Source organism: Etheostoma cragini, chromosome 4 (genome assembly GCF_013103735.1).
Source record: "Etheostoma cragini isolate CJK2018 chromosome 4, CSU_Ecrag_1.0, whole genome shotgun sequence".
Taxonomy (NCBI): Eukaryota; Metazoa; Chordata; class Actinopteri; order Perciformes; family Percidae; genus Etheostoma; species Etheostoma cragini.
The window spans coordinates 12,497,666-12,523,527 of record NC_048410.1 but is presented as its reverse complement, the minus strand read 5'-3'; the positions used below and the strand labels follow the sequence as shown (position 1 = coordinate 12,523,527).

Genomic DNA, 25,862 nt, shown 5'->3' with positions numbered 1-25,862 from the left:
TTAATTACAACAGCTAATGTATTATAGTTATAATTGTTTGAGATGCATCTCAAACAAAATACAGTTTGTTCTACTAAATAAAAGAATAGTCAATTTGAGCTTGTCACATTTTAATAGTGAAAGCATGAAGCCATTCATCACAGAATGACAGCCACAACAATAATGCACTTAGAACAATTTATCTGACATGTCAAACAAAAAAACTGATTCAACACAGAAAGTAACTCTTATAACTACAAACACATTTTTAAATGATAACACAAAGTTAACAATTTTAGTGAGCTTGATGCTCTTCCTGTCTTACAGGTACAGAGGGAACAGAGGCTCAGAATACAAGCATGCTACAGGTTGTGCGTCTGACGCATGTTTAGGGTGTCTCGCAGCATCAGGTCACGGAGTCGCCAAAGTGCATCTGCCATTGTCTTGTGGGCCCCCTTACTCTTCAGCCAGTGGGATGGTAGTCTGCTCTCTTGCTCTTTTGTGAGGCGCACATCTTGTTTTTGAACTAAAAGTACACAAATAAAACATTAAAATGATGCGTCTGGGGATATTCAACATTCAACATTAATTTGTTAATAACTTTTTAGGATAAGTGAATATACTGTTGATATACAGTATGATATTATTTTAAATGTTGAATTAATGTGTAAAAAATATAGATTTTTCAGTGCATGTGTCTGAAAGGATCATCGCATACTAAAAATAAAAAAAATTGAAAGCCTACTGTATGGAATAATACTCCAATCAGAGGTCACTGATAAAAGTTGGACATGCAAAACCCAGAAAAACAGATCTCCCAAGATGTTAGCCAGAGTGATGGCCATTTTAAACTTAAATCAAATGCAAAAAAAAAAAAAAAAAGGATTAACCTGAGAGAGCTTGGTCCCACTTGCCAATGGTTGAGGATTCTGCAGTAAGGCCCTCAATGTATCTGAGGTATGCCTCAGAGTGGAGCAGCCGCTGAGACTTGGCTGGAGGGGACACAAACATCGGGGTTGAGGGCTGCTGGTGGGCAGGTTGTCCCATCTGGCCTTGTCCTGGGTAAGGTGGTGGAGCTTGCTGCCCTGGGCCCATCAAGCCCATCTAATGAAAATATTATGATAACTTATTTTTCTGATTTTAGATTGGACCTTACACAGCAACAATTCCTTGAAATAATTAAATCCCCCAGTCTACATCCAAATATCACATCTGCAGGATCAATACAGGTTGGCTAAAACAACAGAGAGAACCGGCCAGTCTGGTGCAGTACATGAGGAGGACATGCACTGCCTTACTATGCAGCTGGTGGGGACTCCATATACTGAGGGCTACTTTTGAGTTTGACCCCCGAGCCCTGGGTATCCTGCTCTGCCTTTGAGAAAATTAAAGCTCCGATGGGCCGATTTGGAATCTTGCTTCGTTTGAAGGTCATAAGATGCTTCCTCCCGTTTCTCTGCTTTGCCCACCCAGACAATTTGGCCCACACATGAGAGAGAGACCTCATGGCTTTCAAACGGGCAAAGTGACAATTGGTCAAGGCCACACCGCCAGCCTCCATCTTGCCCCCCGCCCTCCTCCTCAACCGCTACACACACAAATGGCACGTCCTAAGGAAAGCTCATTGTGGGGCTGTAATTCTGCAGCAAGGATGAAATTTGGGAAAAAGACTTCAGATATGGTATTAGGGGACCACTAAGGCTATATAAAAGCATCCAAAAAGCACCATGTCATGGGACCTTTAAAATATAAAAGCAGTTGAAAGACGTTTCTATTTTTGCTGAGTGTAGTATAATGATTCTGCAAATATGACATGTTACTATTATGGAATTATGAATTAACGCTAAAAAATTATTGTGTATGCGATATATACGAGGCATAACTACAACAAAGCAAAATCATAAAAGTACTATATGAATATTTTAAATTATATTAGTAATTGCAAGCTGTTTCTTTATGTAGTGTAGTATTTATGTAGTGTAGGGTAGATTTTTACTCTCATTTCTGAAAATCTTTTAGAAAAGCTTGATGTGAACTGAACCTAATGAATTTCTTGATGTTATCCAAGAGTGCATTACCTTTCTCTGAAAACATTGATCTGTATCAGGGCAGCAACATGTATCTAAACAGAACCATATAGATTACCTGGGATCCATGAATGTTTCCAAGACCACCTCCCATGCCACTGACACCTGTGGGGATATTTAACATCAAGACACTGTCAAAAAGTGCAGCAAGTCACTTGATATCGGTTTATATTACAAATGCTACATGCAAAGTTATATTACTGATGTGAACCAGTGTCATTTTAGTCTACATTAGAACACTCGGGAATGCCAATAGTGAATATATTAACTACAATTTCCGGTTTATTAGTTAGAGACACTGAATATCTCTCAATAACACATTACCAACAAGTCTACTTGTAATGAGCAGGACAAACAACCAGGGCCCAGCTGAGGCAACATGCTCTCAACTGACTAGTCATAAACTTAAGGACCTCAGCCTATTGGTACAGGTAGCCCCTCCAGCAAGTCAGATTGGTAGACAGGAAGCAACTGGGTGGCAGGTGGGTTGGCTTTAACAGCACTCTTACCAAAGTACAGCATTCCAGGGAACCCAGGCATAACAGGCAGGAGATGTTGGGGAAAGACAGGCACCCCCATGCGATGTGGTGGCATGCCAGTCAAACTAACCATGCCTTCAACATGGCCCTGCAGGGGCATCATAGCGGGCCTATATGCACCCATCATACCTTCTTAGGAAGGAATAGTAGTAACACAAGACAGCAACATGTATCATTCAAACATGCATCAACTATTGCACTACCAAGCATGCGGAAAAATGTTACTATATATGCTTTAATTGAATCACCGGAGCATTATGATGGATATGAATGCAAATAAAAGCCACACAGATTTGTTACACATGCACTACCATCAAGCACTCAGGGTTCTAAATTAACTTGCTAATTTTGAACCCTGCAAGCACTAATTCATTTAAAGTCCCAAAATCCTCAAATTAGGATACAGCAACTTTACACTTCATGGTCTGCATTCAAATACAAATATGAGGAGTCTACAGTACCATGAAGCAAAGAATAAAGAATACTGTACAAGAATCAAGTTTTGGGGCTTATCAATTAATGAAATGATGTTAGAAGAAACTTGAAATTAAATCAGGACATGGCAACAGCACAAACTAACATAGGTGTGATTAGGAAGCTTAAACATGTGAATACATCTAGCAGTTTAAGCTTATTTCAGCCTTTTAGTGTACACTGGGGATCCATCTGCATCTATGAGGGGTTACCTGACACAGGCGTCATGCTGGGATTTAGCATCCCCATGGGGATTTGGGGAGGAACCACCCCTATCAGTGCCCCTACTGGGGTACCTGCTCTAGGGGACGTCTGATGGTGGGCCCTATCGCGCTCCTGCTGCTCTGCCACTTTAGCTGCTCGCTCTGCAACCCAATAAAGACAAGCATAGGATGTTAACTGTATATGGTTCACAGTTCCTGAAAAACAAAGATCTTGATGAAGAATTTTGCTTACCTTCATATTCTGCTTTTCTGGAACTCTCCAGGTTCCTCCACTCTGTGCCGACAAGGCGGCTCAGCTCCCCAAAGGAGAAGTCTGGGTGCTGGGCTTTGATGACCGCTCGCATCTCACTGCTGAACAGGATGTAGCCACTCATGTTGATCTTCCTCTTTGAGCCCTCCTTCTTTGAAAGGCCCTTTATGGATTTTGGTGTGGACTGCAACAAAAAAAACCAGAAGCATTCACAAAAAAGCTACAAGCAACATTATCGTGTATTAGTTTTCAGAAAAAAATTACATTTTTAAGTAAGTACTTCCACCCTGACCTGCGGAGGAGTGTAAGGCATGATATCCATGTCACTAGACATGGAAGATTGCATCCGGGAACGAGACTGGTCCCCTAGCTCGCCATCATCATCCCCAAGATCCTCTAGCTCCTCATCCGTCATATCAGCAAACTTAGCCTCCAGTTCCTCAATTTTCTTGTCCAGCAAAGGGGATGGTTCTTTCTGAGGCACTATGAGCTTCCTATAAAAGACAATCAGAAAACAGTTTCTGTATTTAACGTTAGTGCTTGTAGTTAATTTGTAGTTATTTAACAACAATTTATTTTTTACTTTCCTTTGCCACTGCCAACAGTAACATTAAAGATTTTTTTTTTTTGGGGGGGGGGGGCATCTACAGCCTTTATTTTTGACAGGACAGCTAAAGACATGAAAGAGGAGAGAGAGGGGCAATGACATGCAGAAAAGGGCAACAGGTCAGTGTCTAACCCGGGCCTGCTATGTCGAGGAGTTAACCTCTATATATGGGCAACTGCTCTACAGACGGAGCTACCCTGGCGCCCACATCAACAGTTAATTTAAAATATAAAAAAAGTTTTCCACCTAAAATAGTAGATTTCATCCTCCACCACTTTTCCAGAGAGTGAAAAGCGCTTGAGACCCTTGAACTTCTTCATCTGCTTCTCACTCTCAATGTAGCGGCTCTCACAGAGCAAAACGTTCTCTTCAGGCACTTCAGTTGGCCGACATGACAAGTAGTCCTTGAAGGACGACACCACACACTTCCCTTTGAAACAAGAAAATGGACTTATTGAATGTATACATGTTTTCAATCAATTACGTACATTAAACTATCTATACTGCAGAATTTGTTTGTGTCGGTATTCAGCAAGGAGGGTACCTATGATGCAGGTCATGGGGCAAGTCTCTTCGAGGTTGCTAAGGAACACTTCTTTTTTGTAGAACATCTTAGTGGGCTCGTGTTCCGTTTCCTCTGGATGGATGAAGATTGGACCAAAGAAGTAACCGGCTCCATCTCGCATCCACATTTTCTCAATCCTGTTCAATATATTTACAAAAGAAAGCTTCATTAGACTAAGCAGAGAAGCAGAGAACCTTTGTATATTTACAAATACACCACTATGCCATTACCCCCAGCTCCCTGTGTTCCAGATTTTCCAACTTTACCGCAATATGGTCAGTAAAGGAATGTATTTACTCTACCTGCCCACTCGGTGGCGCACTAGTCCATGTGAACCAATGTAAACACAGTCTCCGACTTTCAGCCACAAGTTGTTGTAGTAGAGTTGCTCGTAGTATTGACACCCTGGCTCTCCATTGGTCATATCTATTGGAACATCCTCCCTCTCCTGCAGACACAAATCGTTTTCCTGGAATGGGGCCCGTTTCAGGAAGGTTTAACAAACTCAGAGTCTAACCCTGAACTCTGAGTGGATTCAGTTTTCAGTTCCAGAACAGCTGATTTGAGTAGGTTCAATAAACTTAGAGTAGGTTGACTCAGAGTTTAAAAAAAGAGATAAAAAGGCAGCCTGAATACTATGACATGATACTACAATAACCATGTTAACAACCACAAACAAACTGGTCGGTAGTAATACTCATGCCACATACGGCCACGTTCTCTAAACACAGCCACGTATATTCATATTTAAACATAAGTATAATATTATTGGTAAAATGGTATTGAACCTATAATCTATTTCATTTAGGTGCAATCCTGCGGGTGAAAAAGTCCTAGGTCTCCTAATCCCATTCTGAGGCTGCAGTACCATCATTAACAGAATTATAATTCTTAATATTTTATTTCAAAGGGATTACATTGTTCCCCTGCTATCAGAGCAAGTCACATTCTTCTGACAGCGTTTGCTATATGCTACGCATCATCAACTGCCATTTGCGAAAAAATGTAATGTGATACAAAGAATTGTGCTGGGATGTAGAGCATGTCCACGATGAGGTTAATGATATGAAGACGGCTAAGGTTATGCAGACTATATAACTGATAGACTGGGAAGAAAAATGATACCCCTCAAATAGGTAGGGTAGTAGCCAATCTGGAAATAAAAATGAAACTAGTCGGGGCATGAATATCATCTCCCGATGTAGGTTTAAACCCCTGCAAAGTAATACAGCTTCTTAATCGCTGGGATATAGTCTGCCTGACACAGTTAATAAACCAACCCTGTATTTTTATTCATGCAGATAACAAACAAACTAAAACAGACTGAATGAAGGAATGATCGAATGAATGAGGAAATGAAAGAGCGCTGTGTCAGAGGGAGGACTCAGAGAAACTCAAAGTTTATTGAAGAAAACCTGTTCCTGACCAGGTTCGGTTCACAGACTCAGTTAACATAGTAATTGACTAAGGTTACAGTAAGTTAACTCTCTGAAACGGGCTGGAGATACCCCTTTCTCTCAGGTTTGATTTACCTCCCTTTCTGAGACTCAGAGTTAACAAACTCTGAGTTTTCATTAAACCTGTTCTGAAACGGACCCCTGAATGTATTAGGCATCATTTTAAGTGTGTACTTAAAAAAATTAAATATGGCATTTACCTTGTCGACGATACCATCTGTCATTTTGATTTCATCCACTGTCTCTGGTGGTTTCTCCTCTTGTTTGGGTGCGAACATGGATGCCACACGGACGACAGGGAGCGGTACCTCTCTGGGAACAAACCGAACAGAGCTCAAGGGCATGGTCCACATCTTGATCTTCTTGAAGGACTTGGACTTGGCAGAGTAGCGCGACTCACAGACATAGACATCCTCGGCTCTGAAACCTTCTGGGTGAAGTTTGAAGTACTCCTTGAATTCCACACGCAAATGAACATTTGGTCAACACTCAATACACAGCCGATGCTCCAAAACTAAACCTTCACTTAACAATTGTATTGGAAAAAGAAAGCATTTACCTTTACAAACATGACCACACATTTGCCCAGAATCTTGCTGAGAGGCGCTTTGTTGTAATAGTCGCTTTTAAAAACTTCCTTCTCTAAGAACTTCCGTGTGGCGAGATGAAATGTTTCATTTGGTCTGTAGAACCAGCAGCCATACAGCCACTTTTCACCTGCATTTATTAGAGGTGGAAAGAACTAGAAAATGATCTTATTAAACTGGAACACTAACTATAGATACTTCAAGTAACAAAACAAAGAAATCGAGCAGAAAGTATTTTTCTGACAAAAAATACAATAATGAGACTGACCAGTGTCGTCTTGCCAAAGGCGTTCAATGTAGATGATATGAGGCTGGAGGTTTGGCTCTGCAGGCTCCACATACACATAGTCTCCCACATGGTACATGCTGTCTTTGAAGCTGCAATCCTGACTGTATGTGCGTTGCAGGCTAGACTGCCACGATCCTCCAACAGAGTCCTCTCTCTTCTCAGCTTCTGGGAATTCACAAGTGACCCAGTAAAACAATGCAAGAGTGCAAGGTATGACAGAACTTGCATGTACCGTGAACTGTAATATATATTACCCCTTTTTTCCTCTTCCCTCTTGATTTTGTCCTCCTCAAACTCTTTGGGGAGCTTCGCCTTCTTCTCCTTTTCCACATCACTATGCAGATGTTTGGAAGTGTAGCTGAGAGCAGGGGACATCAAGATCTCTCCGTTCTTACACAGCTCATCTCTGATCCGGATGAAGAACTGCTGCAGTTCCACAGCATCTTCAAAGATCTCGGAATCTGTCCTTTAATATGCATTGGATGTAACACAATTTTAGCTTTGTTTTTAATTCAATAATCCTACAACACCAAAACGTAAAAAGATAAATTGACAACTGATTGGATTTTGTACAAGGATGGTCAAACAGCACCTCACCTATTCAATCGTCTGGCCTTTTCCAGAGCTTCAAACATGTGGTCTTGAAACACATCCAGCCTCTTATAACGCCCTCGATCAACATTAGTCCTGATAATCTCAAAGTTGAGTTGTGGCTTCTCAGGATGTGTAGGATCTAGGGCGGGAATCTCGGCGAGTGAGTCACTGTAGCAACGGCCCTCGTCATCTTGGTGACCGAGCACAGAAACAAAGAGGCTGCGGATAAGTTCCTGGATAAGTCGGGGCACATCAGGCACATGGGCATCTTCTCCACCCTCCAGGTCCCGCCTTGTCTCCAACAGCACCCTGTGCAGCATTAGGGCATCACGGTAAATTAGAGACTCAGGCTCGTTGTAAGTACAGGCATTGTTGAACATTAGCACCAAGTCCTCCACCAGTGCATCCACATCCTGGTACTTATTAGCCAACATGTGGCTCTTGATCTTCTCCATGTCCACAGGTTTCTTGATGGCTATGTAGTAGTCGGGCAGCTCAGCGCGAGACGGCAACCGCAGGAAGATTGTGCTGAGACGGCGGCCTCGCTTATCTGTGAAGTTCTTGACAGCTTCATAAAGCTCATTCAGCTTCTGCTGTAAGGGTGTTAGGTACTTGGACTTCTTCAGAGTAATACTGCTCTTTCCTGCAATCAAATAGATATACTGTAGTGTACCTGTTTTTTAAAAATAACAACATAACTCACACATTTTCTTGGATTTATTTCAGTTGAATAGTGGAAAAGAAGTGGAAGTAAATCTGATGGTCAAAGTACTTATTTTCAACTTTGGGGACATCATGTCATCCTCATCTGTCGCTGGCCCAAGATCTTTGCGTCTGTCTTTCATAATCTTCTCTAGGACGTCAGCATCGTTGTAGACCTTGAACACAACAAAGAAGTGCATCATTAGGAGCTCCTGGTAACTGGATAAAGATTTTTTTCTCATGCTACATTTGACTTAAAAATATACGCATACAAATACCAAACAGATCTTACCTGGGAGCCTTCTTCATTGTAGTGTCGAGCATTGCGGAACATCAGCTTCATTTCCTCCACCATTGCATCTTCAGTCATGTACTTGTCTGAGCGGATGTTGTGCTCAATGGTCCTGAGGTCCATTGGTTCCAGGATGACCTTGTAGTAGTCGGGATAGTCCTTCTTTGAGGGCTTGACCATGAAGAGGTCACACAGTCTCCGACCAGTGCCAGCTTCTCGCGCCTCAGCCACAGCAGCAAATAGAGCTTTCATTCGGTTTTTCTTTGTATTCTTCTTGTGACTGGAAACAAAAGGCAGATCAGCTGTCACTCCACCTCCACAGAAAAATCAACAACAAGTAGCTACAGAAGGTTGCGCAAGTAAAAGTGTCAACCTTTTTCTTTTTGTGCTGCTGGTGTCAGAAGTGGCAGAGGAAAGCATACTGTCTCCATCATCATCATCATCTCTCTGTAAAAGCCCCTTTCTCTTCATCTACACAGGTAAAAGGCAATATTTACATAAACGGCTATAATGCCACTTACAATTACCACAAAGCCGATAAAAAGTGTGAGTTGGGACTGACCTGCTGAATGTGTTGGAGTTTGAGTGCACGCTTGTAGATGGAGGAGTGAGGAACATTGTAGCGTTTGGCATTCTCAAACATCCGTATCAGATCAGAGTCGATATGCTCAACACTCTCATATTCATTGTTCTTCATCTTGTTCCTGTGGGGAATTACGGGCTCTCACATTTGGAAAGGAGGGCACAGAAATACTGTACTGTACAGTGAGTGTGTGTGATGCCGTAAGGGGTGGAAATAAAAAGAGAGAATGTTGGTGAAACAAAAGAAAACAAACCAACGATAAAAACATGAATCAAAAAAATATAAAAGCAGTGGAAGAATGGGTTTGATCCAGGTTCAATTCTGAGAAATTTCTGCTTAGAAAAGTTGTATAATATGACAGATTTTTTTGATTATTGCCAGAAATGTTTTTCCACTACAATAAATAGTTTTATTGAACAAACAATTTTTTTGGCTCTGACACTGAATTCACAGCATCTATTTAAAGACACTAATAAAAAGACCTAATTGACATTTATTAAGAACATTTTTAAGGGTAACCTAAATTTCCCTTGATAACCAAATCTATTTCCATATGCAAACTATGCAAAATTATTACCTATAACAATAAACATACTGTTACTGTATTTAACCCCCAAATCAATATTTAATACTTTATTTTCTAAGAGGCTATTTTTACCAATGGACTTTTCACTTTTGAAAAAAGGTATTTAGAAAATCCTCTTCGATGTAAAAAATGTAAAACAAAAAATGTCAAATCTCTGTTGAATATAGGTGGTAAAACCAAGACTTATTCTAATTCAAGTAGTACATTTGTCTGGGCTTTAACATATGAAAAGTTATACAAAGTTAGACCAGTGCTAGATCTTTCATACTTGATCTGATGGAGGCAGATGGGTTGACTGATCTGGTGGTAGTAGTCGGGGTAGTCCTTTCTGGAGGGCAGCTGCAGAAAAGGCTCGGAGATCAGCTGGCCCTGGCTGTTCCTGGCTCCTCGCACAGCCTCATACAGCTGGAAGATGGGATTACTCATGTCCATGTTAGAGGTCATGCTCTCTGCTTCAGACTCCCCCTCATCATAGTGGACAGAACCTGAGAAAAACCGGAGGAGATGGGTAAATAATAACACACCAGTCAATTACACCAATTTATTGTACAGAGCATCTGCGTGTTTTAAGAACGTAAGACAATGAGGTAAAGATTAGCGGTGTGCAAAAAAAAAAAGAAAAAAAAAGAAATCAATTCGTTTTTACGAATCGTGATTCAAGCTCTACCAATTCAAAATCGATTCATAGAATTCCAAAAATGTATTCATTTGAAAAATAAATTTAAAAAAATGTACCTTATTTTATTTTTATTGTATGTCTACTACAATCATATGATAGATATATACTCTATGGATCCCCAAGGGGATATTCGAGGTCCCAGTTGCTTACAGACATCACACACACAACACATCTATAAATGAGATAGACAGATAGATAGATAGACAAAGACACATACATACATATATATATATACGAAAAGTAACTACATTTACATACAGTGAATCATTTTTTGTTTTTATTTTTTTGAATTGAAAATCAATATTGAATCAAATCGTGAGCATAAAAATCTGAATCAAACTGTGACATTTTCTGAATCGGACACCCCTAGTAAAGATGTACCAGAGAGTATGCCTTCCTCATCACTTTCATACTGAAGAGCCATTGTGATAGCCGAGAGGCGGTCTCCCTGGGCTGACCTTCTATTCCTGACGGAGACAGACAGAACCAGTCAGTCAAAAAGTTAAATGGACTTTATTCCTCGTTTAGTGTCATATTCACCTGATACGAATGCTGGATTTGATTGGTTCTCCATGTTCCATCTCAGACTTCTTTTGTGTAAATATCTTTTTGATGGTGTTTGCGTCCTGGAACACATTCATAGGCGATAGGTATGCATGCAAAACTGCCAATATCCATGCATCATAATCACATTTGCACTCTCACCTTAAACACTTGAGATCCAGGCTCATTATAAGTTTTGGCATTCTTGACCAGCAAATCTACATCTTTAGCCATGGCACTGACACTCCTATAGTGGCTCAACTAAAAGCAAATACATTTATTGTACATTTTTATCAACAAAATGTGTTGAATAACTAACTCAATATCTAACAGAGAAAAGTGAATAGCGTACCTGAATCTTTTGAGCGACGATTTTTAGATCTATTGGTTCTTTAATGATGGCATAATAATCAGGGTATTGCTAAATAAAAAAAAGGCAAACTACACATCATGGCCAAGTCACTCATTCTAATCATCGTGTCTTAAGTCATATGGAAGGTGCTCGTACCATTTTGGAGGGAAGCTTTTGAAACAGCTCGCTGACCAGTCGGCCAGTGGGCTCAGTGTAAGACACCACAGCATCAAGGAGCTGCTCAAGGACTTCTTTCAAGCAGGTAGGTGCACTCTGTCATACACAAGTTGTCACACCGTTTAGTTAAAGATATACTACATCAACCTCATTCATATACAGTATAATTACCATGCAAATGAATACAAAATCCTTGCGCCAAACCAACTCATCCCTGGGTAAATCTATGTTGTATGTATGGCGTTTCAAAACACCATCATAGTAGAACATTTAACAGATTAGACCCTTTGATTCGGACCTAAAGATTAATATTGCTAGCGGTATGTACTGAATGAAGAGTCACACTAAATCTGTTTTCAGTAACGTGCGTGTCACCTCATCCTCAGTAGACCCTCCGGGGTTGTCTTGTGCATCATACCCATCTTCATCATCATCATCATATTCGCCTCGCTGAACAAATTCATTCTTGGTTCGCAGGTAAAGATCCCAAAGTTTACAGGCTGCTCTGTACTCTGGACTGTCAGACTAGACGGACACAAGCAATACAATGTGAATGCGTTGTGCATGACATCATTTCATTTTTTGCGCAAAGACTTGTACACCATTTTTACCTTATAATATGTTTTTGCGTTGTTGAATAAGAGTTGAAAGTCACTAGTGAGTTGTTCAACATCATCATACTCCTCCATCTTTAATTTCTGCTGGATCTTCATCATGTCAATAGGCTGAGTCACCACATGATAATAGTCTGGCTGATTCCTGTAAAAATGAGTTTTTGTTTTTTTTTACATGTTCTCTCATCCAATGTTTGTGTTGAATTACTGATATTAAAGGATGTAATTATATGCACATATCATCCCTTTCCTCACCTCCGTTTCGGGGCTCTGATGAACAGCTCACACAACATCCTGCCCTGATCATCCTTGTAATCTCGGACTGTGTTGTACAGTTCATGACACACAGCAATCTGCAAGGCAAAGGATGAAACACTGAAAAATATCTGCATACTTTCCCCATGTCAACTTGTTAATCTGTGTTATAGTATAATTCTGACAGCATGTTAAAGGGACCTTACTCAAAATACTGAAAATGAATATAGCAGCAAACAAATATTTGATATGTAAGGATGAAGTGGAATAATGGCATCCTGAGCAGAGAAGGAAGTTACACTCCCTCTACATGTGTTGTAATACCAGTTTATTCTTTGTTTTGATAGCCGGTCTGCCAGAGGCCATTTAAAAAAAAAAATAAGTACGACTTTCACAAATTTGGAAATGGTTTGTGAGAACCACGTGGAGGTTTTCTACAGTATTTTGAGTACAGCCCCTTTAAAAGAAAAATTGAAATTTGTAAATTACAGGATCCACAGTTGGAATGTTTGAGGTCCTTCTCCTCTTTCTCCCAATTGAAGACACTAACGCTGAAGTCTGGCTATCGTCAAAATCTCCTCCACTCACACTGCTTGAGGGGGATGTCGCCCTTCTCCTTTTCAAGGCCATGGCGAACCCCTGAGGTACAGAGCCAGTACAGTAACAAGTATCACTACATGGAGAAAATCTTACATTAGGAGCTATAAACATTGCATACTAAATGTCCAACAGTATCTAAACAGTGTACACTACAGCGACTGAGAGAGGAAGGGACACTGGCTGGGCTCTGTCACATTTGCTGACAGCCTTTCCATCCATGCATAGTTATCAGGTACACTGGGGACATGTCCCAACCACTTTTTGGAAATGGCCACTTTTGTCCCAATCACTTTTTAATAGCAAATTTGCTGAAATGTCCTGAAAAATAGAACACAGAAATATACATATATTTGGAATGTGCAAGTTTATTTATGCTGCATAAATATAATATTACACTATTATTATAGCATAGATTTTCACCAGAATGTAGGGCATTCATTATTTTATGCCAGAAATATCCTAGGGGATGTGAATGGACTGTTCTTAGCCCTTTGAGTAGTCGTTAAGTACTAGAAAAGCATGGTACAAGAACCACTGACACACATTCATACACTGTGGCAAGGGACTGCTGTACAAGGCGCCACCTGCACATCAGACACACACACACACACACACACACACACACACACACACACACACACCCTCCGAAGGCGCAGCATCGGGGGCAATTTCAGTGTCTTGCCCAAGGACACACTTAACGTGGGAATGCAGTCTCCACTGATTCACGCTTTGAGTGGGCCTATTGTTTTTATATTGTATTGCCTTTTGATCCAACAATATGCCCTTTTTTCCCATAATTATCTACTTTAACTCATACCCATCCCCCCCCATATACAGAAATGTTTTTATCAGAACCCTGAGAGGGCACTTGCATCCATACCATGTAATACAGAATAGTTGCCTTAAAATAATAGTGTCATTTATCTAGCTTCCTCACAAGCCATGTTTCCAAATTTCATTTCAAAACATTCACAGCCAATTGTATAACTAACTACAGCTGACAACTCTCTCTCCTGCTCAGTGTGTTTGCTCACTTTAGTTGATGCCGTGTTTGCTAGAAATCAGAAACTGGGAGACATTTGAACAGATGGGCAATAAATAGTGGTTTACAATAGGTGGTGTGGAGTAGCATCTTTTTTTTCAATATTGTGAATCATATGCAGTTGTTGTCTTATTTAATGTTACAAATACATGGTAGTTTTGCTTTGACTTCACATGGTCATACTGCATGCAGTCATCCTGATGTTGTTTTCTTTCCACCATGTGGCCGAGTTTTATCTTTAACAAAATAAACATCAAATTTGAATTCAAATGGCTTCTTCTCCTTTATGACACACCTCTCTCCAATCAAATGCAACAGACTACTAAAGAACTGAGTAATTGTTACAGACACATTTTTCACAGCACACATTTAGTTTGTTGTGGTAGTACTAACACAACCGTTCTGTTCATGTGTGTGACAGTGAACCAGCATGCACAGTACCAGGACCCTGCAACTGAAGCTCTACAATACTGTGAACATGTCAAACTGTATTAGATTGTTCTAAATATGTTCTACAGCTTCACTTTTACTTGTGTGTTTTTTTTTATTTTTTATGGAGGGGTAAGGTAACGTTACCTATAAAGAAGCATGACAACATTTATCAAAATGGTAGAAAGATGAAAATAAAAAAATGTAGGAATATTTTAGTTATAGTTCATATCTGTCTTAATTGTAAGTCACTGATATACTCTGAATGCTCACATATGTCATGATAAGTAATTTCCTTTTCATGTCACCCCAAATAATTTCTCCTATCAAATGGCAACCGAAATAAGGTAGTCAATGATGTTTTTCAACAGGCCCTTTTGTCTCCTAGTAGGTTTAATGCTCTTGATGTCAGACGTTGTCAGAAAATGACAACCACACCAGCTCATCATCACCTGAAATGACATTTATACTAAAAGGACACCAATGATGCTGGCATGTCTGGAGGTTTGGCTCAAAATGTTAACCGCTCTCCCTGATGTGATCTAAATGGGTTCTTACTGCAGTCCAGTGTGCACACATCAGCAGTAAGCTAGCACACAGTGCGGTAACTGTCCACCTACCTGTCACTCAGTGTGGTCAGACATAGAACAGCTAGCTAATGATAGCTACAGTCAAAGGTTAGCTAGCCTTCAATGTTAACTAGTTGGAGCCGAGACAAAGGCATCCCTGTAAAAACGTATAACGCTATAAAGCTACCGTTAAGTGAAACTACGACACCTGATGGAAATAGTTCAGTTTTACCACTTGACATAGTTGTGTGCTTACCTTCTTGTAGCACCTTACTAGAATCACACAATCGTTAATAATCAAGAAAGCCAATCACTTATCGATTTTAGACCAGGAGACAGAAGTGTGAAGGTAGCAACAATTTAACTGTTACTTCCGTTTGTTCACCTTCAGAATAAAAGCGCATTTGATTTATTCCTAGTTATGAGTGCGTTTTACGTAATTTAAATGATTATTTCCCCTTGTTCTTGCTTTAACGTGGGATATGTGATATGTTGGTCGCGTAGCGGTGACCACTTTAGTATTTAGAAGCCTTTTACGCAATAAAAAAAGAAGAAGTGTAAAGTAGCCTACGACTTGCGCAATGAGCTCAACAGAGTTCCTGTTGAATTCAATTTATACACATTGCCATTAAATCTCTTCATTTCGACTAAACAAAACCACTTCAGCCGTGTATCCTACATAAAACGACAACATCAGTTTAACGTACGTCAAAAGGCCTATAGTTATTAACCAAAGACTGTATATTTTAACGGTCTATGTTATTGACACAGACATAAATCCCGTTTTTGAGCATATCCCAATGGCTCATTATTTTTGCCGCCTTCATGGTGAGGGCAGCGTGGTTCAGTTACTTATGAGGACATATCCTGAGAGATTTGTGATGATTGGACAATGAATATGTGATTTATAGTAACATGTGCGTAAGGCCACTCACCTATCTTTCGCTTGTAGCGCCCCCTAGTGGCGTATTATAGACAACTGTCTGGGTATATCTGGGGCACTTATCTGAACATACTGTCGTACTCTGTGAGGTTTGTGATAACTGGCCTTACAGTTGCTTATTTGTGTTAATTCATGTCCACAAGCCGCGCCCCTTTTAAAGTTAATTGGTCAATAACTTGAAAAGTAATTGAGATATGAACATGCTTTATACAACTTGTAATACGCTTGATCCATCGATGACTTACTGAAAATATGGTGGCAATCAGAGCTACAGTGTAGGAGGGGATCTCAAAAATGTGTTTTTCAACCAATTCAAAATGGCAGAAAATATTTCTAGGCGGACCTTAATGATCCTTGAGGCTTTTATTGTAGAACACATTAAGCTGTACCTGTGTGAGAAATTTCATTTATGGTGTGGGGGGCGTGGCCTTTTTTAAAGTTTGCATTTTGATTTAATTACAGCGCCACCATGTGGCCGATTGGGTTCATGTTCTGGGTTAGGGTTAGAAAAATTGCTATCTGGGTAGAAGCCGACAGTGTTTTACAGGCCTATATTTTAGTAAAGTGCTCACAATGCTGTTGTGGTGGTTGTTGTTGGTGGCAGCATTTGCTGTTAACACTGGCCGAATGATGCACCTGCACCTCGACTACCTTGGAGAGGCCGATGGTTATTGCCAATCCCCCGCAAGGAGGTGGAAGTAAAATCAACACCGCTGCAAATATTATATAGGAGTAGAAAAAGAAGAAGAAACAGTAGTCGGCATGATAATAACGATGATAGCTGCAGTAAATTATCAATGATAGGAGCCACACATTGAAGGAGATAAATCACCTCCACCAAGTGTTGACAAAGAATGAATTTTCCTTTAATTCTTTCGTGCACACCCTTGAAGAGGTTTCATGATTGCCACTCCTACAGTCTTGGACAGGTCATACCACATTTTTTAAATATGACCAAGTGCATCAATGAAAAAAAAAATGGTAGTGTCACAACATCACAATAAACAGTCAAGAGAAGAATCAACTGTAATCAACTGTAATGACATGAAACTGTCTAAATCACACTGATGAAAACTATTGATCAAATGAGTTGAATTTGAATAACAAGGAAATCATTTTCACAGTCATTTAGTTTGTATAACAGGAAACAGTATAGTACTTTGTTAAGAGGACAAGTTGTGTCATAGGCCTGAAACTCATGAGGCCAAATTGGAAATTGAACTTCAAGAAGTGTTTGAAACAAGGTTGATGCTGTAGAAAACAGAAATGGCTCTTTTAAATGCCTTTTAAACGCTGCATTCTTAATTTGGTTAGCAAATTCAAATATTTATTTCTTTTTTGAAAACCTGCATTTTTAAATATATTTTAAATGCTACTTTTAAAATCTCTGTTCTTAATACAATTTCTGAATTCAGCTATTAATTCCCGTTTTTAAAACTGCATTTATTGCGGTTTTTATTTAAGAATAGCCTAATTAATGTATTTTTAAATTTAGTACATGTTTCTTTTATTAAAGTTTAATTTAAATGTTGTAGTTTCTCTATTTCATAATGGATTTGAAACCCAATTTGTTAAATCCTGGTTTTAATGTAGGCTACAATTGGATATTAAATAAATAAATGCTCTTTTGCAATTCCCGTGTCAATTGAGGTCCTCCATACAACATCTCCCCAAAGCTCTACAGCTGTAAATTAGCCAGCTGACTAAAAGTGGCACATTTACAGTATGTTGATCGATATAATGCTTTGTCCTTCATCATGAATAAATACATTGATTAAATGTTTTAAATACTGTCTATGGCCAAAACCTGAAGAAGGCAATTAAAGCAACAGCGTGGATGCCAACTGCCGTAAAACCTCAAAGAAGAAGAAATAATATTCCAGAAGATGTCAGTAATGCGCCATCAAGGAGGACATCAAGTGCCGTAAACTCAAAAAGAAGAAGAAGAATCCCGAGCAGGAAGTGTCTGTTTGTCAGACCCATGTGTTTTCTTTAACTGTCTATGGTTGCAAATAGCAACAGCTAGCTAGCTAACGCCGACATCGCGCTAACGTTGTTTGGAAAGTTGCTGCTGTAGCCATTGTAAAAGTGAGTTATCTGAATGAAAAGTGCAGTTGATACTAACATGGTCAAGGAAAACCGATGGAACATACCCCCCAATGCTCCAGCATGCATGGAGAAGCATCTAAGCTCAGCGCAATACAGAGCAGGTAGGTAACAAAGCAAGCTAGCTGAAGGTTACTCAGGTAAACACGTGGTCTCGCTTATTAGACTATTTACCTCGGGTTATTTGGTGTATATACAGTCAGCCAAATCTTAAATAAAACATTGTTTATAAAAGTTCAGCTTTTGCTCATGCTAGCTAGATTAGATGTTGCATGTCACTAGTTACGTTACTACGCAAAAAAATGCATTTAGCAGCTAAAAGAGGAGAATTCTGTGAATTGGATGCAAGCCTAATTAAAGAGTGATTCTTAACAATTCCATGTAGTTATCGGTCGAGGCAACATTAAAATATAGGTTTTTTTAATGTTGATTTTATTATTGACTGTTCACAGATGGTACTCTGCTGCTCGGTGCCTCTAGCCTCAGTGGCAGGAGCTGGCAGGGATCCGTTTGGATCTACAGTGATCCTAACCAGGCTCCCAATGAGGAGCTCTGCAAAGCTGGTGTGCAGACTGAGACTGGAGTCACAGATGTAAAATGGGTTTCCGAAAAGGGTGTTGTTGTTGCATCGGACTCAGGTAAGAAGCAAATTCATAGCAGTTATGAATCAAGCACTGTTCTTGAGATTTTAATTTTAAACGGGATTTTCTTTGGTTGGTTCCTGTGCAGGTGCCCTGGAGCTCTGGGAGCTGGCAGAGGATGAACGTCTACTGGTGAATCGCTTCACTAAACTTGAGCATGACCACATTGTCACCACAGTGAGCCCAGTTACTGGCGCAAACGGTGCTGTCACTGGCAGCATGGACTGCCGGTTAGACACTATTTTACATTGATGCACACAGTTGCAGAGCAGAAACATGTTGATTGTTTATGTGTTAAGCTTTGGCATTATGATTTTGGTAGTCACCTTTTTCAGCCCTTTCTCATCACATTGCATTTTCCCTTACTTCACTACAGAGTAAAAGTCTGGGATCTCAGTCAGGAGACGGCTGTTACTACCTACAATGGTAAGGGAACATCTCAAAACTGGTCTTTAGTTTATCTATATAGTAGTACAATGAATTGTTGCTTTAATTTTAATGTAGTAATAAAAAAATGAAAATGCTCATTCATAAATAAAACTAAATGGGTTATTAACTTTTTTCTTCCTCCAGTGCACACACAGCCAGTCAGTTGTGTTGCCTGCAGCCCTACAGACGAGTCTCTCTTCATCTCCTGTGGTCAAGTAAGAAAAATGATCAACAGTTTGCATGCATTTTTAAAAAATGGCTAATATACAAGAATTGCTAGAACTGGGTTTTGGAGCACATTACTGCAAAAATGTGCATTTTTATGAGGATGAACAGATTTTGATCTAGTGTTTTAACACAAGAAAGCTACATTAAAATGCTGTGTATCAACAATTAGTGCAATAAAGAGCAGATAAAGAACAATAAGACTTGTCTTTACTCAAACATGTTGTTATCCTTCAGGATGGTCGTGTGCTGATGTGGGACAGGAGAAAGCCAAACAAACCAGCCTCAAGAATAGGTGAGCAACATGTCCCAGCTTAAACAACCAGGCTCAGACATTTGCTGACATGTTGACCACATTGGAATTAATTTTACTCTAGTGGAAATTAGTATCACAGGCAGATAATTGTCTAACTAGCTACCATCAGGTTACCAGCTTACATTAACACCAAATATCTTTTCTATTTTGCATATTTCATTGCTGTCTTTTTGTTTGTCTCAGATGTAGAGCCCCCCTGCTGCTCCCCTACCACTGTAGCCTGGCACCCTCACCACAGAAGCACCATTGCTTTTGGTAAGGCCCCGCAGCAGATTATTGATTGACGGAGACATTACATCAGCAGTCCCTGCATTTCTGATCGTGCTTATTGTGCCTCAGGTGATGAGCTGGGCAGAGTGGTCGTAAAAGATTTCCTGGGAAAAGAGCCGGCACAGGTTGAGAACGTCCATAGCCGCAGAGTTAACGGGCTCGCCTTCTCTACACATAGGTAAACCTTAATTTTAGCATAGTATCATTAGCTCTTCTGTTCCCCCTTTACCAATTTTTAACAAAACATTTTGCCCTCCCAGCGCACCCTTGCTAGCCTCCATAAGTGATGATTGTTCCCTAGCTGTAATGAACTCTGAACTCCGAGAAATGTGAGTTCTTTTCCTTGATACTTTAAAACACATGGTTAACCTCCTGTACCATTTCAAAAATGCTAATCATATATTCTTCTTCTGCAGACTTAGAGATCGGCAACACCAGGATTTTGTCAAAGGTGTGTGCTGGCTCCACAATGGCTCCAACACTCTCACAACCGTAGGCTGGGATCACCTTGTGCTTCACCACACGGTGAATCCGGCCGCCGAAGCGCCCACCTCTTCCTCTTAGATCCAACAGATGCGCACACACCTTAAATAGAACATGTTTTAAGAAAACTGCTTTCCCCCCTATTTTTTAGGGGTTCCATGTGTATCTAAAAAAGTTGCATCTGTACGTCAAAAAATATGGATTAAAGTGTTTCGTTGTCATTTAGTGCTCAGGATATGTGCAGAATAGTTGGACTTTTGCTCTCCCAGTCCTGGCCTTGGTGCGTTTCTACTTCACGATTATGGTCTCCCTCTATCCACTTCCTTCATACTGTATAGCCTTGCCATCTGAAATTACACTTGAGGCAACCCATGTATTGCAAAATGTTACATTAAATGTAACATGTTGAACATTCGGAGCATTTTGACATGTCTGTTTCCTGGAATATATTCCCCCCCCACCCCATACCCCACTTGAGATCGCAGGTCACAACCTTCCAAGAGGAGGGAGAACAAGGTGCGCCTTTAAAACAACTTCTTTTTTTTTCTTTTAAAGGTACACTACTGATGATGTGTCCTGAAATTAACAACTTTCCACATCTAAAATTCAGCTCTCATGCCACTCTCAACATCAAGGCGAACCTCATGTGCATACCATCTTTTGGCACAATGGACAGTTTAACATCATGTCCCGTGTTTGATAATTCTATGAAATAATTATGAGCTAAGTGCAAAATTGCATTTGCTGCTATGTAACACAATAAGTGTGAATGCCTCCAAATTTCAAACATCATTTGCCATGTAGAAAATGTTTTTTCAACTTTGCTAACAGCAAGACTACAGAAAGACAGTGTAGTTTGAAAGTACTGGGCTAAGAGGAATTATAAATTGCATTAATGTACACTATTCTACTAGACCATATACCATTACTATAAATCAAAGGTTTTGAAGGTGGGAGACAGGCCTTCTGGGGTGTCTCCAAACCGTTTCAGGGGAGGTTCAGTGAATGGAAGTGAAAGATATTGCATTGGTTATAAAAAACAATGACACAGAATTGCCTATAGCCTTTGGGGTATTTCACTGTTTTTCCCGAGTCAAAAACAAATAAACGCCATAGGATAGACCTTTTTATGTATTTTGTGTAGTATTAAGTTATGTCAAACAGAAATATTGGCTAAATTGTTGATCATGATCCCATAGGCATCCAGGAATTGATCAAAACTTAGGAGGGGGCAGAGATCTGCAACTCTAACGAATCTTAACATTACCTGACTGGCCTAAGACGGAAGAAGAAAAGTTTTTTTTAAGAAATTGCCTCTTTATGTTGGTGCTTCCCTACTCTTTCCCCCAATTTATTATATAAACAACAGTTCAACTGTCGTGTCAGTTCTTTTTCACATGCACTCCAAAAAGCACTATGTAAGCTGTATTTTAGACTTTTCTTAACTAAGACGTCTTGATACTAACACAAAAGCTTAAACCCTGTGCACAAAAAAACTCTGACATTTATTTAAACATGCAATTACTGCTTGGATTTTATTTCCAGTTAGTTGGACAACATTTGGTGCTTAAAGACTAAAACCAATGTTTTAAATATTTTGATTATACAACTTTATAATTACATTAAACTACATCTTACAATATTAAGTTCTTTTGTAATCTTATATAACCTGATATGTACAGCATGAGTGTAGATACTTGGACACGTTTTACTGCAGAAAAACTATTATACAAAAAAAAAAAGATCAATAAATACGAGAAACAAACCTAATTACATAATCACACTTGTCTCAATTAACGGTTAGCTTCGTTCCAGTGGACCTAAATAATGTACATGTAACAGTATATTAACCATAATTGAATTTTACATTATTTTACAATCAACAGTACAGACACATCTTACAAAAACATCATCCAGACATTTGTATTGTAATGTAGGTTCATTTTCACTAAGCATATACTTTAAAGCTTTGATTAACTTAAGTGTGGAGCATTTTAGAATTTGCATATTAAAGTATCACCCATGTAGCATTGGGACTGAATAAAAAGTTTTGATTAAAAAGGTAACATATACAACATATACTTCAACACTGAATAAAAAGGAGCAGCCGAGAGGAAAAAAAGTGGTCCTTCGACTGACACTTAACATACAAAACAGAAAAGTGATAGTGTGTTCTCCAAAGATTGATAAAGACATTCAGTGTACATTCAGAACTGAGCAGACCGTTGTTATGAGACAGTCTTAATATTTTTTAACCACATTTGTTCAAAGTGTTTTTCCCCCTATTGTACAAATTTGTTCTGATGCAAAATCACATCATCCAATCACATGAAATGTGTGCTAAACAGAAGAAGACCTATCTCAATAGAACATAGCATTAAGGAACCTCTTTACTGACCGGAGTAATAGGCTGTTTAGTTCCAGGCCGAACCGTAAAGGTCATACCAAACGGATGTTTTGACTGTGTTCCATTGCTGAAAAGAAGAACGTACATGATTATAAGTTAATACTGTATACAAACCCTGTCTCTAAAAAGTGTCCTATTTTAACACTCTTACCTGGTGGGAACTTTCCCTTCCTTATTTTTTCTGACTAATTTATTCTCAAGCTCCTGCATGTCCAGGGTTGCTGCTTTGTTAACCACAGGGTAACTCTTGCTCTGTGGTGTGGCTCGTGGGACAACAGGGACCTTAATGTGCTCCTCGGACAAGGGGGTGCCCCAGTCCTCAGAACTGGACTCTGCCTCATTCACTGGGGCCATTTTGTTGTCCATTTCCAACATCTTTTTTTGTAAGATGCTCAGGAGTGTGGCCTGACTGGGTGAAAGATTGGATGGAAGCTGAGCAGGGGCCGCCTTGGCTTTTGTCTGGACTTGCAGCTTTGGTTTGACATCGATGTCAGGAGGTGGGAGTTTTGGAGCTGCTGGTTTGGGTTTTGGAGGCGGAGGTGGAACGTGAGATGGAGTGGGAGGGATCTCAGTTGGTGTTGGTGCCTTTTTCATGGGAGGGTCAGGTGGAGAGATGGAAGGAGGGGGCTCCATAATCTCGTCAAAATCATCAAACTCTGGTGGCGGAGGGAGAAATGGCATACTTAAATCCTCATGCTGTATGGGTGGAGACTTTGAAATGCTTTGCACTGAATTTTGTCTCTGGTCAGCCAGGTTGGGGGTGCTTGCAGCCATCCTACTGAGAACTGAACTTGTGGATGGCATCTGATTGTTAACCAGAGCAGGACTGCTGGATTTTTCTGGCGTGTGAATTGTTTGCTTGTGTACCACAGGACTGACATCCTTCAGACTTTCCTGTACTCTCTCTACAGATGTTAGAGAAGAAGGTGAGCTGGACTTTGGGGTGACGATAAATGAATTTGGACTCGAGACACTCTGGTGAATGCTTGCACTAGGCTGCTCTTTCGTCTTGGCACTGTTTTCCCGTGACAGAGGGTGACTTAATCTATGCTTGTCTCTTTCTTTAGCTGCCATTAAAAGAGCCAGCGGGGAAGCAGCAGGTCCATCTCGTGTCCCGTGGGTTTCACTACTCCTCAGGTTGCGTAGTTTACGATCTATTATTGGACTGAATTTGCGACCTTGACTTGGAGATCCTTCAAGTTTGTCCTTGATGGGCTCTGAATTCACCCGAGAACTGTTAGGTTTCTGAAGCTGTGGTGACGGTAGATGTGGAGTCTGGAGCGATTTGTCTATTTCTGGATGTGCTGGTTGTGCTGATACTGTTTTAGCCTCCTTGTTAGGCTCAGGCAAGGGTGATTGAGGGGGTTGGATAATTTGTAAATTCTCCTTCAGCTCCTGCACATCTTTTAAAACTGGTTTAGATGGTGGAGTCAGGTTAGGGGTTTTCCCATCCACCTGGACAAGCACCGGGGCAGTGTTACCAGAGGCAGAATCTTCCAAGAGCAATATCTTCTTGGACCTTGGGTCATGCTCCTCATACCCATGGAGAGTGGAGGTATTAGGAACATTGTAAAGCTTTGCTGTGTTTTGAGGATTGAAAGTAGACAATGTGGATGTCTGCACAGGGGGAGGTGGGGCAGGACTCTGTGGTGGGGAGTCAAAGTTCATAATAGAGGACAGTCTAATGGGTTTTGTAGGTGGTTTTTTATTAGTCTTGTGTTGCCATTCAGGAAGCTGTGGTGGGGAAAAGGTTGGACGCTCAAAAACTTTGGCAGACGGTGGAATAGAACTGGGTACTGATGATACAGAGCCAATAGTGTTAGTAGATGGAGGCTTTGGTGGAGCCATTGGTGGCGGTTTTATGAGGGTTAAGTCTTCCTCCTCCTTGAAGTGTGGCATTGAGGTCGGTTTTGGAGCAGACATAGAAGGAGACAGAGTTGCCAAATTTAGACTGTTCAGGTCACCCATGAAGTCTGGTGGAGGAGGCACAAACATCCCTGGGGGGGGTGGAGGTGCCATAGAGGGAGGAGGAGGAACAAATATTTCCCCCTCTAAGAGGTCAGGCACAGATATAACAGATCCATTGGACAAGCGATCTCCACTGTCTATAAAAAAAAAGAAAGGAGAAGAGACAGTTTAGGTTGAACACACTGGACTATTAAGTATGTCAATAAATTGGTATATATACAATAAATATTCAATAAAAGTCCTAGATTGATTCTGGATACAATCAGGGGCTTCCACTCTATCATCAACAATTCACTAAAATGCAGATATTTTACAAAAAGGAGACAGATTATAAAGAATTAACAACTTTTTGGCTTAAATGAATTGTAGAGTTTAAAGCCTGATAAACAAATGATTTAGTAATCTTACAACAGATTAAGAATTCCTCAAAGCTAAAATTAAATCAATGATATCTACTTCTTTTTTTAAAATTGTGAACACTCCCATTTTGTAAATATGTGGTTTGGATACATTATAGAGGGTTATTGAGCAACAGCCTGGACAAACATTTACCTGCCCTGCATTTTCAACCTTTTATGGAGACATTCTGTTTGTTGTGATCCATCAACTGAATCGGAGTTAAGGCACCGCAAAGGATTTGGGTCCTTTTGAGTGTAAATAAGGACATTCTAGAGTTTTCAATGTTAAACTTAAAGTACATAGTTGAGATAGGTAGACGCTCACCTAAACCGTTGATCTTTGGACCCTTGACAGGGGGGAGGAGGGGGACTTTGGGTGTCGGGACGGCAAACCCTTGAAAACTGTCAGATGAGGACTGTGAGGAAAAAAACATAAACTGTTGATATTTGAAACATCTAAGACAATCAGCCAAATGTAATGTTATGTAATGTAAAAGAACAGCAGTAAACATGACATAAACACTACTTACTGTTCGAGAGGAGAACACAGATTAGCATGTCCAATAGGTGTTACATTATTGGCATCAATAGAACAAAAGTT

At 40.0% G+C, this 25,862-nt stretch overlaps 3 protein-coding genes across 4 annotated transcripts in view; 1 reads left to right on the top strand and 2 right to left on the bottom strand.

Annotated features, from left to right (window-relative positions):
* Positions 1-93: 93 nt before the first annotated feature.
* LOC117942786 (protein polybromo-1-like) lies at positions 94-15,448 on the bottom strand. 2 transcript variants are annotated; one of them, XM_034868435.1, is made up of 30 exons: positions 15,332-15,448; positions 12,925-13,074; positions 12,436-12,533; positions 12,178-12,325; positions 11,942-12,091; positions 11,546-11,662; positions 11,390-11,458; positions 11,200-11,298; positions 11,035-11,120; positions 10,876-10,961; positions 10,084-10,300; positions 9,209-9,350; positions 9,020-9,117; positions 8,647-8,926; positions 8,425-8,530; positions 7,656-8,295; positions 7,313-7,524; positions 7,038-7,223; positions 6,742-6,899; positions 6,383-6,634; positions 5,028-5,173; positions 4,705-4,862; positions 4,407-4,590; positions 3,846-4,047; positions 3,536-3,737; positions 3,292-3,444; positions 2,576-2,737; positions 2,125-2,171; positions 870-1,083; positions 94-505 (listed from the first exon to the last, which is right to left on the bottom strand). In XM_034868435.1, the coding sequence occupies exons 2-30, from the start codon at positions 13,063-13,065 to the stop codon at positions 342-344; spliced, it is 4,917 nt and encodes a 1,638-aa protein (XP_034724326.1). In that variant the 5' UTR covers positions 13,066-13,074; positions 15,332-15,448; the 3' UTR covers positions 94-341. The 2 variants fall into 2 exon arrangements, with proteins under 2 accessions (XP_034724326.1, XP_034724327.1); XM_034868436.1 differs by having other exon boundaries at positions 2,576-2,734.
* A 2,508-nt stretch (positions 15,449-17,956) lies between these two features.
* On the top strand, positions 17,957-20,902 carry LOC117942789 (methylosome protein 50-like). The gene is made up of 10 exons (XM_034868441.1): positions 17,957-18,228; positions 18,577-18,762; positions 18,854-18,995; positions 19,142-19,191; positions 19,339-19,409; positions 19,657-19,714; positions 19,919-19,990; positions 20,075-20,183; positions 20,266-20,334; positions 20,422-20,902. Exons 1-10 carry the CDS (start codon positions 18,120-18,122, stop codon positions 20,567-20,569), a joined length of 1,014 nt encoding a protein of 337 aa, XP_034724332.1. The 5' UTR covers positions 17,957-18,119; the 3' UTR covers positions 20,570-20,902.
* Positions 20,903-21,992: 1,090 nt separating this feature from the next.
* Positions 21,993-25,862, bottom strand: part of LOC117942787 (uncharacterized protein C6orf132 homolog) — an 8,976-nt gene continuing 5,106 nt past the window's right edge. Inside the window, exons 3-5 of the mRNA XM_034868437.1 lie at positions 25,587-25,677; positions 23,047-25,000; positions 21,993-22,962 (exon numbers count right to left, since the gene is read on the bottom strand). Of these exons, the coding sequence (XP_034724328.1) occupies positions 22,866-22,962; positions 23,047-25,000; positions 25,587-25,677 (2,142 nt within the window). The 3' untranslated portion in view covers positions 21,993-22,865. The remainder of the gene's footprint in view (positions 22,963-23,046; positions 25,001-25,586; positions 25,678-25,862) is intronic.

Excerpts from the sequence above, each read along its gene's own strand:
- LOC117942786 (XM_034868435.1), bottom strand. The coding sequence starts at position 13,065 with ATGGCCTTGAAAAGGAGAAGGGCGACATCCCCCTCAAGCAGTGTGAGT. Across the intron at positions 11,663-11,941 it reads GAGGGTCTACTGAGGATGAG|AGTGCACCTACCTGCTTGAA; the intron begins GTGACACGCACG and ends TGTGTATGACAG. Across the intron at positions 9,351-10,083 it reads ATCTGCCTCCATCAGATCAA|GAACAAGATGAAGAACAATG; the intron begins GTATGAAAGATC and ends AATTCCCCACAG.
- LOC117942789 (XM_034868441.1), top strand. The coding sequence starts at position 18,120 with ATGAAAAGTGCAGTTGATACTAACATGGTCAAGGAAAACCGATGGAAC. Across the intron at positions 18,229-18,576 it reads CTCAGCGCAATACAGAGCAG|ATGGTACTCTGCTGCTCGGT; the intron begins GTAGGTAACAAA and ends GACTGTTCACAG. Across the intron at positions 19,410-19,656 it reads TCTTCATCTCCTGTGGTCAA|GATGGTCGTGTGCTGATGTG; the intron begins GTAAGAAAAATG and ends GTTATCCTTCAG.